Source organism: Penicillium antarcticum, assembly GCF_028974205.1.
Source record: "Penicillium antarcticum strain IBT 31339 chromosome Unknown utg000004l_segment0_segment0, whole genome shotgun sequence".
NCBI classification, from domain to species: domain Eukaryota; kingdom Fungi; phylum Ascomycota; class Eurotiomycetes; order Eurotiales; family Aspergillaceae; genus Penicillium; species Penicillium antarcticum.
Genome location: NW_026695302.1, coordinates 12,494 through 31,833, shown reverse-complemented (window position 1 = coordinate 31,833; position 19,340 = coordinate 12,494). Strand labels below are relative to the sequence as shown.

Genomic DNA, 19,340 nt, shown 5'->3' with positions numbered 1-19,340 from the left:
AAAAACGCCGAAAGGCCTGATCCAGTGCATATGCAAGATGCAAGATAGTGAAAGCACGCAGTTTATACCAAATGTGAAAAGAAAAAAAAACCCGAAAATGAAATTTCCAAAAGGAACGCCGAGGGCGTGTCTATTCCTCCACAATTCGTCCCTCCAGTCGAGGAGAGATACCTGATGTCCAGGCTGGAGTGAACTCGCCTTCACCATCCATGGTATTTAACGTTGTAGGTTGAAGTCCTGCATGCCGCATCCACTTCCGGACAACTCGCCGCGCAATTTGCAAGCGGTGCTCTTCGTCGGCGGAGGACTGCGCAGGCAAGGTAACGTAGTTCGTGAATGGTTGCGATGAGGTCAGGATATCGGGATCCTCATCGGAATCAGAGTCCATGGCATCGCCATTGGTCTCATTCCCAGTGAGACCCTTGCTATCCTGTCCAAGCTCTTCAGGGAATCGACCGTAATAGTATGCTGCCCGGGTTGTCCGCTTAAGAGCAGGTCGTGACCCTAGTTTCTTGACCGGGGGCTTCTCGGTCTTGGGAGATGTCGCGGCGGATGGCGGTTTCAGCCATCCGTCACCGTGCAGGTTACGATGAACAGTACCCCAGTGCCGGCGCAAACTGGCACTCCAACGATTCCACTTACCGAGCACCTTCAGACTTAAGAAATATTGGCGTAGAATAGTGCTAATGAGAACACCGTTTTCCTCGTCAACAAGCTCCTCGACCTCACCTCCTTCCGACTGGACGAGTAATGAAGAGAATCCGTCTTTGCCTCGCGCCATGTATCCACGAGTCGCAAGGACATAATCACGCTGCAGATCAATGGGCTCACCACCGACACGCGCGAATGTGATGCGTGACCCCGCAGGCGCTGTGAGCTTGAACCCATAGCTAATATTCGACACTTGCGAAAACCGGCCCTCGAGTGCAGGGAGTTGGCTAACTCCATTCTCAAGTGCATTCAGCAATGCCTGTCCACTAAGGCGAAGCAGCACAACGGGATCCTCGAAAGGGAAACAATTCAACAGATCTTTAAGCTTCAAAATCCCGGGTGGATAGATTTGATCGCCGCGAATGGTGCCACCAGCCATCATGGCACAGTCGGCGGCGTAGTAGAAGCGCATTAAGTCACAAACAAAGTTTCCCAAATTAGATTCACGCTGGCGCACAGTAGAGAAACGGCCATCGAGCGGACTAACAGTAAATCCAATTGGCTTGTCCAATTTGGCCTTGAGGCTGGATGTGAGCCGGGCCACCAATGTCACCGTGTCAGGGTCCTCAGGAATCGAGCGAACTACATCTCGTCGAGTGATGTTGAAGTCCCACCTAGTTCCGCCAGGTTTGCGGAAAGCCTCAATATAGCTTAATTGTTTGAAATCAGTCCCTGATCGCAAGACATGGATTCCGTTGATAACGGAATGCGCATAAAAATGGTCGTGCCCCCCGAGGATGATATCAACAGAATCAGGCGATAAATTGTTGGCTAATTTATGATCGTTTGGTTCGCGTTGATGAGTAACCGCGACGACAAGGTCTGCTCCTTGCTCTCGGAGTTGCTTCGCAAGTATTCGAGCTGTTTCAGATGCGGATTTGTAAATCAAATCAGGCGGAAGTGCGTTAATTGTGCTAAGCCTAACAGTTGTGTTAACGGAATACGCTGAGAATGTATGGTTTGAAATGCATACCATTCTCTCTCTCCTAGACCCAACACACCAACCTTGATCCCGTTCGATGATGTCAATATGCGGGTCTTAGCACAGTCGGCGATTGGAACATCGTCTCCCAATGCCGGGTCAAGGACATTTGCCAAGAGCCACGGGAAATGACATTGACTCGCAAGATGCCGAAACTGGGCGACTCCAAAATCAAGGTCATGATTCTGGATGAATTAGCGGTGTACATGTCAGGCGGGTTGTTGGTTGTCATACTCACACCCACACACGCCACATCGGTGCCCACTGTGTTGAGGAATGGCACCATATGTCTGCCTTTTGTAATCGTGCTCTCGATACTCGGATTGAATGCATCGCCGGAGAAGAAGGTGAGGATATCGGGATGCCCGGCGAAATGCGGATGCGATCGGTAGTAGTTCACGAGGGATTGAAATCGAGATATTCCGCCAATAGGCTCTGCAGAGCCAGCCCTATGTGTACTATGTTAGTATAAGTCCATTCAAGGCAGTGTGGCGAGCTGGGCGAGAGAGGCGCATACTCGACGTGATAAACATCATTGTAGTGGATCAGCCGTAGATCCGGGGATCCAGTTCGATCTGAACAGTAAGTGACGGAGTGACCGTCTGTGTCGAGGTTTGCCATGTGAAACCTAATAAGTCTAAGAAAAACGTCAAGCAAGATACGGAGAATGAATACGGAGGAGAGGAGAAGGAGGGACACAATGAGGGGAACCGCCACCCGAGTACCTGGGTGCCTGAGTGCCTTGGATTTGTTGCCCGAAGATTGGGGTGTCAATGTTAACTAATGTTAGAGCTATAATGAAACCCAAAAAAAAAAAAAACAAAAAATAACAAAACGCCCACCATGCATAGAGGTATCCTAGAATTTAAACATAACTTCATAACTTCTGCTCCGTCACTGTCCATCGTCGCTTAGATCCACCCTCGCGATCCTCCAACGATTGCGCGCTTCCCCATAAACCACGTTGCGACAGCGTCCGTTGCGGTAACTGTTTTGTCCAGCTATCCACAGGCTTCTCAGGAGGCGCTGAATCTTGGCTAACTGGGCGGTCGCCAAAGTTTGGTACAAAGTCGTCGTCTGTGTCGTCGACCTTGTCGACCTTGTCAGTGTTTTCAGACTTTTCAGTCTTTTCGGTCTTTTCAGGAGACATGGAACCCCAGAGGCCAGAGGCACTGCGAGGGTTAGTAGACGAGCGCATGGCCAGCGTCCAGCCACGAGGGCTCGTAATGGAATTCGGTGGTGCTTCAGTTGTCAATGGGCCCTGTAGGAGCGATGGACGAGAAGTAAGTCGATTTCGATAGGACGAGACCGGAGCTGATGGAACAGGCTGTGGCACAGAGGAAGATGCCAGCGAGGTGAGTTGTGAGGGGTTGATTCCTGGCCGCAGATGATCAGTGGACGCCACAAGCTGCAGGGAGTATTCCCGTGAGACCGATTGGCTCCCCTGACGCTGCGGAGAATTACGCGCATCCTCCGGGGCGGGGCTCTTGATGCGGTTGCGTCGTACAGCCATCGTGAGTGAAGCCGTGTTGATATCGAGGAGGACCGAGTGACCAGTCAACGCGCTGATCAATGCATTACAGTCTGCGCCATGTGTGATTATAACGAGGACCGTTTGCGCATCACGGTCGGCGCTGGCGCCATTCGAGGTGGTCCCAGACCTTCGGTCAGATGATCCCTGCGCTCGGTACCAGTTCACCATGTGCTGGAAGCCATCATGCACACGTTCATGCATGGTGCTCCACTCTTCGCCATATTCACCTCCAGTTCCCCAGTAGGGTGTGCGCAAGCTGTCCCATTGGTAATCAATTTTCGTGCATGCGTTCCGTGCATGGGCAACATAACCAACAGGGATGGGGTCGGAAGAAGAGACCGCGTAACTGGGTGTGGGAGGTACATAGAACGCATCTAGAATAGGGGGTAGGTCCGTATTCAAACGGTCCAGGGACTTCTTTGCGTTCTTGGCATGGACCAAATTTTGCTGGGTATCATAGGTACTTGCACGTTGTCGCAGACCGGGTTGGGTAGTTTTAGAATGCAGACCCTCCTCTTCCTCGGTTGTGGGTGAACTGGGATGGGATTGACTGCCCCAGCCACCGGGAAAATGACCTGACAAGGCTCTCGCCGACCCGTCTGCAACAGGGATGACTTCGGCACGACGCAGCAGTTCCGCTTTGGCAGACGCCACCATTCTATCCGAGCTAGGAGGTGGGGTAATCTGGTCAAAGTAGTCTGGTGACAGCCATTCTCCCAAGAATGCATCCACCCGAAGCAGACATCGCGGGTCGGGGTTTGACGAGACTGCGACTGGCGAAGGGCTTGACTCATTTGTCTCAGCAGGATGTGAGCTGATACCCGCACTGACACCAATGGCAGTTTGAAGACATCGCAGATATGGAGAGGTATGGACAATGACGTTATATCGGCCGTGCAGGTCCGATGCGGGGGCGGGTTTTAGGCTGGCCTGATCATCTAAGGCCGGATTATGCTGGTCTTTCGGCTCTTCTCCAGTGAATTTCCGGGCTCTCAGTAGACTTCCGATCCGTACACCCAGGGCGCGAGCTTGCATCCACCCACCGTAGGAGAGAGGGGGGTCGTAAGGCGTAGGCGAGGTAAGATGCCAGTCTTTGTCTGCAGCATCAAGGCGGGCGCCATGTCTTCAGCCCAGTTAGCAGCGCAAATTTTATGCACGGGAAGAAAAAAACTTACCTGGCTATGAACACAATTGGTGGTGATTTTGTCATCGAGTCAAGATGTAGACTTGGAACCCGCGGCAACTTTTTCCCCTAGGAATGTTAGGTTATCAGCAAAAGCCGAGCCACGAAAACAAGAAGTGAGAATGAAATTTAGAGAACGCGCGCCATGACCAACCAAGGCATCATGGCGACCATAAAATGAAAGCTGGAAAGTGAAGGAGAAAAGGACGGAGAAATTCATGCCAATGTCCGGGCATGTGATTGGCTTATGTAACCACCTCTTTGTATGAAATCTTCTAAGGTTGAAATCAGTTGATACTCACATTTGGTTGCAGTTGGAGGCCATAGCACAGCTTAATTTGTTTTGAATCTACTATTGTTCAATATTCTGGCCTTTTTTTTTGACCAATACCACCTTCGAGGCAATTGCAATTGCAGAAGCGCGTTTAGAATCTGCCTTGGATTTCTTTATTCACCTGTAAATGTTAGTGAATGACTCTAACCAGTCACTCAGTTGCTTCTCACCTGAGTAATGCCCAGTGCTTTGTAGTTCTCTGTAGTTCACTGCTGAATTAAGCTTAATGTCAACCGTCGGATGCGGACCCGACGGAAGTTAAGCTCGGGATCCACTCTAGATCTGATAAAGAGACCTTCTTGCCATGTTTTTGTAGCTTCTTTACTCACTCGATCTTGTCTTCTTTTTGAAAATGAGCTGCTCTAATTCATCCCATGACCAAGTCGACCACATTAGTCCAGAAAAGTCACCAACACATGGAAATGGCGAAGCTTTAACACGCCTTGAGACTTCGCAATCTCGAATATCGCCACCGGATTCGCTGCTACGGGAGGTCAGTTTTGTAGCTGTGGTGTGTATGGCCCAATTCATGACCCAGGACGGCCTCTGTCTCTGTATGTCTATTGCTCCAGTACATATAATCAGCCATAGCTTTGGCACCACAAATTCCGCGAATCTGAGCTGGTTTGCGGCTGCTTATAGCTTGAGCGTCGGTACGTTCATCTTGGTGGCCGGCCGACTGGGGGATTTTTATGGCCATCGTCGCATGTTCGTGCTTGGCTTCTGTTGGTTTAGCCTGTGGTCCTTGTTGGCTGGCTTCAGCGTCTGGTCAACCCAAATCTTCCGTGCTCTCTAGGGAATTGGACCGGCCATACTGCTTCCTAATGCTATTGCGATTCTAAGACGTACATATCCCCGGGCTTGCGGAAGGAAATGATCTTCAGCCTGTTCGGCGCTACCGCTCCTGGGGGATTCATTGTGGGAGGTGTCATTTCATCCATCTTTGCTCAGCTTGTCTGGTGGCCCTGGGCATATTGGGTGATGGCAATCGTGTGTGCCATGCTAGCCTTGATCGGGAGGCTAGCGATTCCCGACAGTCCTCGGCCACATTTTCATGACGATCTTCGTTTCTGGCAACGCCTTGATCTCCTCGGAGCCGCTGTAGGTATCTCCGGCCTCGTGCTGATCAACTTTGCCTGGAATCAGGCCGCCCTTGTGGGCTGGAACACCCCTTATACTTATGTGCTTCTCATTGTGGTGTATTCAAATGTACATTTCTGATTCATCACAATGCTTGTAATAGCGTCAAATTATCTTGTTACAGCTTCAAGTGCTTCTCGGGTCATCGTTTTCTCGACGCGACTAGAACATCTGACTTTGCGCCTCCGGAATGTTGATCGAAGGACAAGGGATGCGCGTCACCGGGCAAGGAAATCCATGTTGCATTCCATTGACGTCGGCGTTGACACTGCACCTGTCAGAGTCTTTTTTTACAATAAAATGAGTTTCCCTTCAGGATTGTGGTGGCGAGAGAAGTTTGAGATTGACAACTATTTCACCACGACAGGCAACTTTTGTGATAATCTCTTTGTTTAACTTGTTGAAGTACCAATTGTGACGTTGGAACTGCGAAATTCTGACGACAAAGGACCTGATTAAAACGCGTCTCGCCTATATAAAATCATCCTCCATGGTTCAATCTGAACAAGAACCCTCTCACCAACGATCAATTATCCAAGCCAAGTCCAATTAGGCTGATTTCAACTTTTGAAGCAAGCCACTTCTTATCCAATATCTATCATGCGTCTTGGATTGGGCATTGCCCTTTTCATAGGGGTCACCATTGCTATTCCCTATGTTGGTGTCCAGGAAGTACGTCTCATCTACCCTGATCGTTTACGCTTGACTTGCTGACTTCTATTCTTGCAGTACCAAGAAGTATGCATATGACAATAATCACATACCAATTATATACAGCCTGACCCCTTTTAGGATATGCAACAGCCCGCGAGTTCATCCGCATCCACATCCGCATCCATGTTGATGCCGATGAAAAGGGCGACATCTACCGCTCAGGCCACCCCTTCGGCTTCAGTAGAAGCCCAGAAACGAATGCTTCCGTATGAATATGAACTCCTGTAAGAGGAGACCAGAAGCTTATAGATTTACAACAGGTTTTGAAGGCAGAATGTATATCGTGGGAAGCTGAAGGCTTGATGGTTATTTGAGCTGCTCACTGTCACTCCAATGCAATGAATTATGCGATATACGCGGGTATGGATATGTTCTTAGTTGAGGCCAGAGACGCTCTATTGGGACACATTCATTTATCATTTACTGAGGTCGCCCGGAGGACGGACTCTACCAAACTCAGACAAGGCGCTGGATGTCTCGCTTCTCCAAGATTTGCAAGGATTCCCCAATTACAGAATCATAGTGAACCATATATACGGTCCGACTGACATGTTGCGGTGGTCATAAGAAGCGAACCGACCAAAACGATCACTTGGACCTGAAAAGTCCAATGGTCAAGCAGTATTTTATTTAAATGTAGAAGGAGAGTAGAGGATGCAAGGCCTTTCCCGTCTCTACCCTTATTTTGTTTGATATGGTCAACCCGCTTGAGAATGAGCAAACCAGAAACGACCAAAGAGAGGTCAAAAACGAGCGAAAAAAATACATGGAACGAGATACCAGTTGGGTCTTCGAAGAGAAGTGCCCCATACTTCTTAGCACTGTCTACAGATTTATGGTCCCTATCATAGCACTGCTATTAAACTTGGTAATGTTGGATCCCGCAGAGGAAACGGTTGTACGTAAATCGTGCCCACAGACGCAGCATCATAGCCAAAGCGTTAGTACCAGTCAATCTATCGGCCGAAATGTTTGTTATTGATTGAACCTTGAAACCTTGATTGTTCGGACCCCCAATTCCGTGATTGATAGAAACAAATTAGGGCTAGGATCATCAAGTCAGACGATACGGAAGCTCGGGATACATGCCCAAGAATCCACCGAACTCGGGCGAGAGACAAACCCGGAGTAAACAGATCCCCCGGATTCCAAGTAAACCAAAGCTCACTTCTATGCATGGCAGATGTGCTAAGCTGTGAATAGTAACTCGGCGATCGCTTTTGCCTAATTAGGACAGCCGAACCAACAGAGTTCGACAGCCGGCGCCGAAGTCGGCCCCGTACAGGAGCCGGTGTTATCAAAACCATTTATATCCAATTGAGGTTTCTTTACTCAATTTTCTCTCTGTAGTTGATTGAAATTATCTTGGGAAACAATTGAAAAAATGGCAGCCAAAACACTCCCCGATCCTTCACTGTGTGTCACCACGACGGACTTTGAGAAGGTCGCCAAGGATGTTCTCTCAGAGAAGTCATGGGTGTATGCGTCGAGCTCAGCAGCATCAGGGCTGTCAATGAAGGCCAATCTTGACGATTGGACTTTGATCAACTTCAGGCCTCGCATCTTGAGGAGTGTGGACAAGATGGACACCAGAAAGTCCATTTTGGGTTCGACTTCACAATTCCCTTTCTTCGTCTCGGCCATGGGCACTCTTGGTAGCTCTCACCCAGGTGCCGAGCCTCTGCTCGTACGGGGGGCTACTCGCAAAGGCTTGCACACCATGATCAGTACTGCTTCGACGAAGACATTGGAAGAGATCATGGATGCACACATCGACGAACAGCGGCTAATCAACAACCAAAGTCCTTCTAAGCTTTCATTCCAACTATATGTTCCTGTTGATCGCGCAAAGGCAAAGTCCCTTATCCAGAGGGTCCAGAAGGCCGGGTTCCAGAGCCTCTGGGTCACCGTGGACACTTCGACGCTGGGCAAGCGAACGGCAGACCGCTACCTTCAGGCGCAAGAGAATCTAGCAGGGCCCAAAGAAACCGTTGTGAAAGTAGGAACCGGAGAAGTCAGCCGTGAAAATAGTTACGCGCCTGCATTCGGCGGCCGACAGGTTCCCGGCTCAGTGGATGCCGGCCTCACTTGGGAGGACTTGGACTGGATCTCCAAGGAATGGAATGGGCCGCTGGTTCTCAAGGGAATCCAGAGCGTCGAAGATGTCAGACTGGCTGTCGAGCATGGTGTGCAGGGTATTTTGTTGAGCAACCACGGCGGTAGACAAATTCATTCCGCCCCGAGCTCGTTGATGACTCTCCTGGAGATTCGAACATACTATCCGGAAGCATTCGAAAAGCTGCAAGTGTTTGTTGATGGTGGGCTCCGCGATGGCTCAGATGTCCTGAAGGCTTTATGTCTTGGAGCAACTGCTGTAGGAGTAGGTCGGCCATACTATTATGCACTTGCGGCATATGGTGCTAAAGGAGTAGAGCGATGCACAGATAGTAAGTCATGCCTGGATCCAAAAGGTTATTTCAAACAATAACAGTTTTGCAGTTCTCGCCGAGGAAGTTGAAATCACAATGAAGATGTTGGGAGTTTCCTCCCTCGACCAACTTCGGCCCGAGATGATCAACACCAGTCGACTGCAGAATGAGATGTGGCGACCAGCATTTGGAAGATCGAAGCTGTGAAACAATTGTGATAATTCATGGGGCATTATAGACCTATTTACATCTACCTATGTATTCTAGATAGCTTCTACACAATGGCAATTCCGCTGAGCAAGTCAGCCATGTAGCCTTTACTGAGGAGAACCCCAGCCACCACCACCGGCAGTCTGAATGACAATCCGGTCGTGTGTTTTCATGGAGACGGTGTTTTTGCCGCCAATGTTGATGCGGCGCTCTTCGCCAGTTTCGTCGTCACGGGTGATCCACTGGTTCAAGCCTGGCTGCGCATCATGACCACCCGCCAAGCCGTACGGCCGATGTACGCGTCGCTCTGACAAGATGGAGCACTTCATTGGTGACAAGAACTCAATCTCACGGATCACTCCCTCACCACCAGTGTTCTTGCCTTGACCACCGGATCCATCGCGAAGGGTGAATTGGCGGAGCATGGTCGGATAACGCTTCTCCAGGATTTCAGGATCGGTAATCCGTGTGTTGGTCATATGCACTTGTACGCCGGACTCGCCCTTCCAGGTAGGGCCTGCACCACTTCCACCGGCTATTGTTTCGTAATATCCAAATCCTGGAGTAATCACGGCACCAGTAGATGGATCAACCTTGGGATCGGTACCAAAAGTGAGGTTGTTACAACAGCCCTGGGAGGCAGCACATGCCTGGAAGGCCTTGAAAACAACGTCAGTGATGCGCTGCGAAGTAACAACATTACCGCCCACGACGGCAGCAGTTTTGGTGGGCGACAAGATGCTCGGCGATGGAACACGAATGTCAATTGGGGCCAGGCATCCTTGGTTGAGCGGAACATCTGCATTGATCATACAGCGTAGGCAGTAGATGATAGCGGAGTGAGTGATAGCAATAGGCGCATTCCAGCTCCCGTATACCTCGGAGCCAGTGCCTTCGAAATCGAAGACAGCAGATCCATCAGTACCGTCGATGGTGATCTTCAAGCAGATAGGAGTACCATCATCCATGTAGTCGACCGATTCTAACGGCCGACCGTCAAACTTCTGATACAATTCCTTGAGAAGATTGCGGACAGCAGTCTCGGCCGTGGCTTGAATGGCATACATGTACTTTTGTACGGTCTGAGTTCCGTACTCGTTGAACAGAGTCTGGATCAAGCTGATTCCGCGAGTATTAGCAGCAATCTGAGCCTTGAGATCGGACAAGTTATCGCTGATGCACCGTGCTCCAGCACAGCCAGGGTATTGTGAAGGCTTGGTGACCAGAAGCTCCACCAGACGCGCCTCGTCCAGAACGCCATCACTAACAATCTTATCTCCTTCGATAGCAGCACCTTCTTGCCAAAGTTCTGTAGACTTGGGGGGCATAGAGCCAGGTAGGATACCGCCAATATCAGCATGGTGACCGCGAGATGCCACGTAGAACATAATCTCGGAGCCTCCGGGCCGATCAAAGACAGGAGTAATAACCTAAATCATGATCAGAGCCAGTTGAAGTATCTACGGTCGGATAGTGACTTACTGTGATATCGGGGAGATGGGTTCCGCCGCAGCTAGGGTGGTTGGCGACCAGCACATCACCATCCTTCAGGTTACCTAGCCACTTCTGGTGCTGGTATCGGACGGCAAATTGCATCGATCCCAGATGAACCGGAACATGCGGTGCATTGGCCACCAGACCTCCATCAGGCGAGAATAGAGCGCAAGAGAAGTCCAACCGTTCTTTGATATTGGTTGAAACAGAAGTCTTCTGCAGGGTGCGACCCATCTGCTCGGCAATAGACATGAATCGATGACCGAAAATACTGAGTCTGATAGGGTCAATCTCTGCTGAAAGAGAGTTCCCTGTGGGAGAGGCAGTTGGCTCATTTTTGAGATCAATAACGATGCAGGTATCGAGCAGATTTGCCACTGCGTTGGGAGCGACAACAATTGTCTGGGTCTGGTCAATGATGACTGCCGGGCCGGGAATACGGGAATGCTTCTCTAGCTCGCCCAGAAGATATACAGGTGTGTTAAAGCGACTTGAATAGCCGTCGAAATAAGCTGAGCTGGTATTTGCTGGAGCCGTGGTGACGTCTCGCATGTTGGCATTCTTCAACTGAACCAAAGGACTTTGTTCCGATCGCAACTTGGACGAAGCAATACTGCGCACGCGAATGTCATCGACGAGAACTGGTCGCTCGGAGTTGAAGTTGAATTCCCGACGGTGGCGCACACGGAATTCTTCAAGGAAGTCTGATGAATTCTGGGGTTTCAGGATCATGAGACTGGTATCGGAACCTTCGTAGCGCATGTTGAGATATTGCTCGTGGCGCACTTGTGCGGCCGCAAAGCCTTGTATTTCCATCTCTTTCGTTCCCGCCGCGGCCATCTCATCAAAGCGTTGAAGAAGAGTGGCATGAGAGGATGAGTAGGTGGATGATACCGGTTCCTGTGCCTCCTTGACAACTTCTGCTAACGCGAGACCGTATGCCGACAACACTGAGGAATATTTGTGAATAATGATCCGTGAAATACCGAGCGAGTCAGCCACCGAGCATGCATGTTGACCACCAGCACCTCCAAAGCATGCCAGATGGTGAGATGCAGTCTCGAAACCTCGCGCCTCCGTAAGATTACGGATAGGCCGAGCCATGGACTCATCCGCGACCTTTAGGAAGCCAAGGGCAACTTCCTCGGGAGTGTACTCTTGTTGGCCCTGCTCGCGGCGCTCAACGTTGATCTTCTGCGTCAAATCATTGAAAAGCTGTGCGGTCGTCTCCCTGTCCAAGGGCTGATCCTCGTTAGGACCAAAGATGTGTGGGAAATACTCGGGCAGCAAGCGTCCTAAAAACAAGTTGGCATCGGTAACTGTCAGAGGGCCGCCTTTGCGGTAGCAGGCTGGGCCAGGGTGAGCACTGGCGGATTCAGGTCCGACATAGAATAATCCGTTGCGCCAATTCAGGATAGATCCACCGCCAGCAGCGACAGTGTTGATATCAAGCTGAGGGGACTGGATCAGAACTCCTGCAACTTTAGAGCCGAAGACGTGCTCCAGGTGTCCATCAAAGCGAGATACATCAGTGGATGTACCTCCCATATCAAAGCCAATGACGGGAGTCTGTTCGATAGGATCCCAGCTGGTGGCTGCAAAACCAACAACTCCAGCTGCAGGGCCAGACAGAATTGCTTTCAGTCCGCTGAATTTACGGAAATCGACCAGTCCACCGTCCGACTGCATAAACTCGAATCGGCAGTCATGCTGACTCTCCAGGCCACCGTCAAAGCTAGCAGAGATGGAGTCGATGTAGGTCTTGATAACGGGAGTGAGATAGGCATCAGCGGCGGCTGACATGCCACGAGGCACAATTTTGATCATAGGTTGAAGCTTTGAGGATAATGTAACAGAGAATCCCATCTGCTGGGCCAGTTCGCCGATTTGACGTTCATGCTCGGGATACGCGAAAGAATGTAATAGTGCTACCGAAAGTGACTGGTAGCCTTGCTCCTTTAATCGCTGGAGCTCTGTCTTCACTTGAACGAGGTCCAGCTCTTGCACAACCCGGAACTTCTCGCCAGTGATGCCCTCGACGACGCGACAATCGGAGAAACATTCTTCATGGGCGGAAGGATGGCAAGGGAGTACACGTTCGTTGACTTCGACCACGCCCTCTGGTAGCACACCTGGACGAGCCATCGACAGATCGAAAATGGCTGGTCGAGACTGATCACCGATCTTTAGTAGATCTCGGAAACCTTTCGTTGTGAAAAGCACTGAGCGAGCGCCTTTGCGCTCGAGCAAGGCGTTAGTTGCAACAGTTGTGCCCATTCGTAGACACTCAATGCGGTCAAGCTTTAATGGCTGGCCTCGAGGATATGATTCTCCAGTGGCCAGCTCTAGAACTTGACGGATGCCTTCAGTGGGCGCATCCTGATAGTGGGAAGGGTCGACAGAAAGAAGCTTCAAGATGATGTCTGGACGACTGGGGGCTTCTGTAGAATCGTCTACTGCCTTTCAGCTTTCATTCGCAAAATATATCGCTTCCTGGTCGTCCACTTACTTTGAATATCTGGCCGCCCTATGCTAGCCCAGATATCAGTGAAAGTGCCACCGCGGTCAATAGCGATGGTGATCTTCCCCGAGTCAGACATCGGGACGGGCATGATTGTGATGGGTTAGAACAGAAATATGGGAGTATGAGGATTCAGAGAAGCGAACCCCTTCATTTATGTCAGAAAGAGCGTTCCGATGTCCCACGCTCTCCATTGATCGTCGTTGCTGTTGTACTGACGGTCACGTGTCGGGCCGATGACGGCGCATCGGGTTGGTCGGCCCGATGATAAGCCGCGGGGTAGAAGTAGAGATGGAGATGGAAATATAGAGAGATAGAAAATGGGCCCTGGAGTGTGGGTAAAGAAGGGGTATCATTCTAGGTAGAATTAGATTGATATTCGTGCACTGTGGCGGAAAATCAATATATTCGGTCTATGTCTTATGGATCAGGCCGCTGTATAGATCGAGAACAACTTATAATATACATATAACACTACCGCTTTAATGTATTCTCAATCCAGTCCGTATCCATATCAATATCAATCTGATCCAATGCCCCTTCCCACAGTGCCGGGTCATCGTTGAGGTCGAATTGAAATGCGATATCCCGGAATGATGTGAGGTCGTTATGTGGCCACTCAGGAGCAAGCACTTGCGAAGCTCCTATCTTGGATGCTATATCTTCCTTCTCCCCCATGATACTCGTACCGTGCTCTGTTGTCGGCGTTAATGGGGCCTTCAGGCCTGCCGAGCTTGCTCGATCGGTATCATTAGCAGCAGACCTAGTTACAATGGCAGCCCGTAGTTCCAGCAATAGCGAATGGCGTGAGCCCAGATAGGTGTTTCCACGATCAGCCATGCCCCGAAGAAGGTTCAGTGCGGTCTCCATGGCTCGTGCACTGGTTTCGTTGGGCGGGAATGCAGCGTTCACCATGACGAGCAACAGTGCAGCGGAGAAGATGTACTCGCCGTCAAGGTAACCATATGTAGCTGATTGATTGTGAGTAGATAATCACATGGTGCGGCATAGGAGCTTTCCGTTCATCGCTTACCAATGAGATTGTGTTTTGCGGCTGCATCCATTATCAAAGTGGTTGCTCGTGCAGCTGTAATACAGCTATCAATGACAGCAACAGTGTTGGGGGCGAGCCCTTCCTTCCAGTCTTCCGTGGCGGATCCAAGGGCTTCTGCATCAAGTCGTCGTTGAATGACATAAAATACCAACGGACGTGCAGTCATGTTCACACATGAGTAAAAGTGTAAATTGATCGATACGGACTCCCGATTAATATACGTGTCAAGTGTGGAGAAATCAATACGGAGACGATCAGGGACTTGGCGTAGCCATCCAGAAAGATCGTTCGTCATACTCTGAACAGAAGCAATGAGATTGGACCCTGATCCGGGCTTCTTCCGGTAAATTTCTAGCACAGCCCTTGGTCAGCCTTAGTCTGTAATAAGAGACCACATGTACTCATACCTTCTCCAATCCGTCCCAAAATACGGGAGAGCTTTGTGTAATGAGTGAGAACTGTTGACGGCCATGGATCCACAGTTGTTCCATCCTAATTGGAGAGAATTAGAACACATCTCCCAGATATACCAATACAACATACCACTACTGCGGGCCACGTTATTCCAATGTCTTCATCATGTATGGTGATCGGATTCCCAGACTTGACTGAAAGTATCCTGTTGACGAATATCAGCTGTATTTCCAGATAAAAGGCAGGTCAGTGGAACGTACCGGTCTAAGCTATAGACAGACCACCAAGCCCGGCGTCGACGATTGCGATCTGCCTCACTTATTGTTGGGTCTGAAACCTCCTGGTGAAGACCTAGAGAGATGGCCATACGTAAGGCCAATCCAATCTGATATCGTTAGCAATGTCGCAGAACAAAATTAGAAGATATTCGTACATAGAGAAATGCAGCATCACGTCGGTTCAGATTTTGCATGTAGTATGCTACATAGCATAGCACCTCAACAAAGAAGATTGAACCCTCCTCGTGGATATCAGGCAGAACCCGTAGCGCATGCTTAAAATACTTGAATCCCGGAGGGCCGTCATCGCCCGACCACTGATTTACAGAGTACATCAAGCCAAATGCAATGACGAGTAGAGTCTGACAATATACCAAACTTGATTCTCGATGCGAAAGGTCAAGTGGTTGATGGTAGACCAGGTCAAGTCTTTCTTCGAATTCTGCAGGGTGGATGAGTGAGAAGATAGTGCCAATATAGGCATACTGCACCCAAAATAACCGCTTGGCGAACTCAAAAGGAGGTAACTGAGGAAGGGTACCACCGACTGGCCGTCTTAGTGATGAAGGGTCATCATAGAGTGGCCGTACATCCCATGCAAGATTGGTGGACCCGGGGTTGAGTCGTTTGGCAAGATGAGTTGTGGATGAAGCACCCACGAAATCTTGAAAAATATCAGTGAGATGATATATTCTTCTCATAAAGTTGAACACGTACGATGCTCTCCAGACCGGTCAAGAAACAAGTTGTCTGTTCCCTTGTACCACCAATCGTCCCGTTCTGGGGGCGCCTCGCTCTCGGAATAGCGAGTGGATGTTGATGGTTCACTAGAAATTATTGTTTGGCTACCTTCTACACTGAGGTTAAAAGATGTTGAACCATGTGTGGTGGACAACGTACCTGGGGCTTGTGATTGTAGTTGACGATAGTAGCTGCACATCGTCAGTGTCCACCATTAACAACTTGCGAATTTCGCAAACCTCTCAGTGATAGAGACACGCTTTTCTGCTTCCGAGTACACGCATGTCTTTCCCACCTCCACACATGCAGCGCAGGGATGTGGTGGATTACCGGCGCAGCGCGTTTTCCGACCTCGGCATCGGTTACATCTGTACCTCTCTCAGCGCACGATCAGAGACTCCCTGTCCATGCTACGTACGCTACCATTGATCTCCTTGATCGGTCTTCCGACCGACGCGACACGCCTGCATTGCCAAGTACCATATTTGATGATGCTAAGGGAGAGTTGAAGTTGAGGGGCTTCTCCACTCTTATCTTTGTCGGGCCGAACACGAGAGGTTTCAGGGTTTACATCTACAATTCCTACACGGAGTACAGTGTGTGTAAAAACACTCCGTGTCATTTTCTAGCCAAACACTGGTCTCTTACTGGCTGACGGGATAGTCTACTCTGGAAATTACAAGCCGAAGCGCATGGGCAAAACAAAGGTGAAGAAAGACATGAGAAAGCGAGTCTAAGGTATAGCGACCAATCCATAAAGCGATACGTTCGCTATAACCGTTTTGTGTAATAACTATACACACTTGCACTTGGAAACTAAAATCAGAATATGGCCACACCATTTGGAGGACTAGCAACTCCGCCAGGAAACTGAATATGATCAGCTGTGAAATTAAAATGGAGCAGATGGGACTATACCTTTAATGGCACACTACTAAAGAAGAACGTCCAGCGATCTCTCTTGCGACACTCCTGGCTCAGTTGCTCCAGGTCAAAAAGCTCTCCGATCGGGACACCCCAACCAGCCAGCAGCCACTCGTGAAGGAAGAAGTCCATGTTCTGGCATGGATATGCTTCAAAGCTCGGCATATCTCCCACAACAGCAGAGAAACTTTGATCCCAAAGCCAGCGCAGCATAGGCTCTGATGACTCTACTCCAATGACTGGAGGCGCAGTATAAGCAGCCAGTTTCTGACATTCGGCATGAGACAGCCTCTCGTACGCCCGAGTCCAACCAGTGCGGATGAACAAGATATCTCCGGGTCGGAATGTGGTTCTCTGGCTAGCAGCCACTTCTTGAAGGATGGAAACTGGAATTGACTGAGTTTCAAAGCACTTCACGTCGTGTCCCTTGGCTTCTGCCCAGCCGGCATAGTCCAAGAGAACACCCCGTCCAACAATACCCCCATTCTCAGCCCATACTAGCAACTGGGTCAGTATGTGGAATGCTATCGGCTGTACTAAACTCACCGTGAATGCCATTGCGGGTCGAGTTCTGGATGTCATCCTGCGTGCACCCGTTGTAGTATGTTCCTTGTTTCGATCCGTAGTGTCGAAAGCCATCCCATTGAGAGCTACTCTGCGTGTTAAAGACTAGTATATCATCGTTGACGGCCCGGGGAGCCTTGTTCTTTATAACGTGTTCAAAGGCAGATCGTCCAAAGCAAGGGGTAGCCATGCTATTAAGAGCCCAGTCGGTTGAGACACGCATACCTTCGACAATCTCACGGGCAGCCGCAGCAGTATTCTCGGTGGTCAGAAGGTTGAGCATACCCAACTGATCTTGATCCCCAAACATACCCCAAGCGTTACCGACCGGTCCATCTTGTCGCAAGGGCAAGCAATCAAATGGGGGTCTTTGGGCTGACATGCTGGTCATTGTACAGACTGGATTAGCAGAAAACGACTTGCTTTTTCAACCTAGAACTTCCAAGGTGCGATCTTCCAGGGTCACTTCGATGGTCATATCCCGTTACCCCGCATAGTGCATCGGCATCCTGTATCCCTCGGCCCTAGCATTGGACATGATACATGATATGTCATATATACCTAGGTAGAAAGTCGACAGAGACTGAGAAACCAAATGATACTAGATAATAACAAGTAAATGTATACTAGGCTTACTATAATGGGTTTGTTATGTAGATTGCCGGTATAGATTCACCTAGGAACCCTCGCAAAGAAGTCCGATATGGGGTTTGAGCCCGGATGAGAACCGAAATATTCATATTATTATAGAAATGCCAGCAATACATTTGCACGAAGTTTGCCAGTAGGTAAAGATTCAAAGCTCGTTTTTTTCTGTTTCTGGCGAAAAGATATTCGACGAAATTGGCGATTATTATATTTTTCGCAACATATATATCGCCAAAATTTAGACCCTTAAATTTTTGTTTTTGATTTTAAGTTGCCCGCCACATACAGGTACATACAATCCAATCATTTGGGCAAGTTACCCTAAAAATAACACTTGCATAAAATTGGCAACTGTATTGCATAGTAACTGTGGATGTATCATCCGGCCGCGTACGCTAGGCAGACATTTTACACAACTTTGCTTTTTTGCAAGAGACAACCCATTTCAAGTTATATGCGAAGACTATTTAATTCCTATTTCATAATGAAACCCTGTGATATATCATAGGTTCTAAGGAATGCAAGAAAATACGGGTTTATGTACTGTAGTGTATGCTCAAAATTTCTTGAATTATACTCAGCTTGATATCAAAGTACATGTGTACATATATTTTCTACTGAGACAATGATCTAATTATATGTTTACTTCAGCGACGTGCGCGTGTGAGACTACAGAAATAAGACGAGACACGTATACATCGACACCGGACCTCACGTGACGCACAGCCACGTCGTGGCATGTCGTCTCTTTTCCTCAAGAGGCTCCCGCATACCCAATCATAGCGACAATTGTGGGCCACAATGGACCAGTCGCAGCATCAAAATTCAGCCCCTGGGAGACACGGCCGATCCTTTCCTCGCCGTGTCGTCATCGTCCGGCAGTCCTCGGGGCCCCCAGCCGCCACTATGGATGCTTGGCACCCTCGTTGCCCCTACAGGGTGTGTCGCCCCAGCGTGTTTCAGAAAGATCGAAGGGATGAGCAGAATGTTCGAGTGTGATGGGCCCGTCCCATGGGCCAATATTGGAGGCGCATTGCGCTGTTGACCCGCCTTGGATCTTCTTGACGAGTTACGCGCACAAAGCCTCGGATCCCGGAGTCGAATTTACACCCGTACCGTGGAAAAGTGGGAGACCAAAAGAATAGCACAGGAGGGCTTACTAGATCCACGCATTTCGGGTCTGCGCAGGGGAACGGCCAACCCCCTCTGAGTACGTTGGTGGATCTAGGGGAGGATGGATGACGAACGACATACTGTAAGCTGCGCTGGGGTCCCCACTCGCCCTTTCACAGCCCATCATCGGCACCTCCAATCAAATTCTGCACCAAAAATATCTCCTGTCTAGCGCATCTTCGATACATCTTCTCCTGCACATCTCTTTACGCTTCTTGACCTGGGAAGCCTGCCCTATATTGGAGATCTCTGGATAGGTCGCCTGTCTCTAACACCACAGATTGCGATTACC

At 49.6% G+C, this 19,340-nt stretch overlaps 6 protein-coding genes across 6 annotated transcripts; 2 read left to right on the top strand and 4 right to left on the bottom strand.

The window, feature by feature from the left end:
- Positions 1-130: 130 nt before the first annotated feature.
- Positions 131-2,314, bottom strand: N7508_003959 (putative 5'-nucleotidase; the record flags this gene model as incomplete). Its single annotated transcript, XM_058462025.1, has 4 exons — positions 131-1,631; positions 1,685-1,878; positions 1,932-2,142; positions 2,211-2,314. 4 exons carry the CDS (start codon positions 2,312-2,314, stop codon positions 131-133), a joined length of 2,010 nt encoding a protein of 669 aa, XP_058320650.1.
- A 256-nt stretch (positions 2,315-2,570) lies between these two features.
- N7508_003958 (uncharacterized protein) lies at positions 2,571-4,437 on the bottom strand (the record flags this gene model as incomplete). The annotated part of the gene is made up of 2 exons (XM_058462024.1): positions 2,571-4,350; positions 4,403-4,437. The coding sequence occupies 2 exons, from the start codon at positions 4,435-4,437 to the stop codon at positions 2,571-2,573; spliced, it is 1,815 nt and encodes a 604-aa protein (XP_058320649.1).
- A 2,047-nt stretch (positions 4,438-6,484) lies between these two features.
- On the top strand, positions 6,485-6,826 carry N7508_003957 (uncharacterized protein; the record flags this gene model as incomplete). Its single annotated transcript, XM_058462023.1, has 3 exons — positions 6,485-6,556; positions 6,614-6,622; positions 6,677-6,826. 3 exons carry the CDS (start codon positions 6,485-6,487, stop codon positions 6,824-6,826), a joined length of 231 nt encoding a protein of 76 aa, XP_058320648.1.
- Positions 6,827-7,982: 1,156 nt separating this feature from the next.
- On the top strand, positions 7,983-9,234 carry N7508_003956 (uncharacterized protein; the record flags this gene model as incomplete). The annotated part of the gene is made up of 2 exons (XM_058462022.1): positions 7,983-9,045; positions 9,098-9,234. 2 exons carry the CDS (start codon positions 7,983-7,985, stop codon positions 9,232-9,234), a joined length of 1,200 nt encoding a protein of 399 aa, XP_058320647.1.
- Positions 9,235-9,344: 110 nt separating this feature from the next.
- On the bottom strand, positions 9,345-13,343 carry N7508_003955 (5-oxoprolinase; the record flags this gene model as incomplete). The annotated part of the gene is made up of 3 exons (XM_058462021.1): positions 9,345-10,667; positions 10,720-13,172; positions 13,241-13,343. 3 exons carry the CDS (start codon positions 13,341-13,343, stop codon positions 9,345-9,347), a joined length of 3,879 nt encoding a protein of 1,292 aa, XP_058320646.1.
- Positions 13,344-13,726: 383 nt separating this feature from the next.
- N7508_003954 (transcription factor domain-containing protein) lies at positions 13,727-17,618 on the bottom strand (the record flags this gene model as incomplete). The annotated part of the gene is made up of 11 exons (XM_058462020.1): positions 13,727-14,223; positions 14,286-14,657; positions 14,714-14,798; positions 14,850-14,925; positions 14,981-15,105; positions 15,154-15,662; positions 15,716-15,930; positions 15,979-16,107; positions 16,158-16,273; positions 16,658-17,160; positions 17,210-17,618. 11 exons carry the CDS (start codon positions 17,616-17,618, stop codon positions 13,727-13,729), a joined length of 3,036 nt encoding a protein of 1,011 aa, XP_058320645.1.
- Between the last annotated feature and the right edge of the window lie 1,722 nt (positions 17,619-19,340).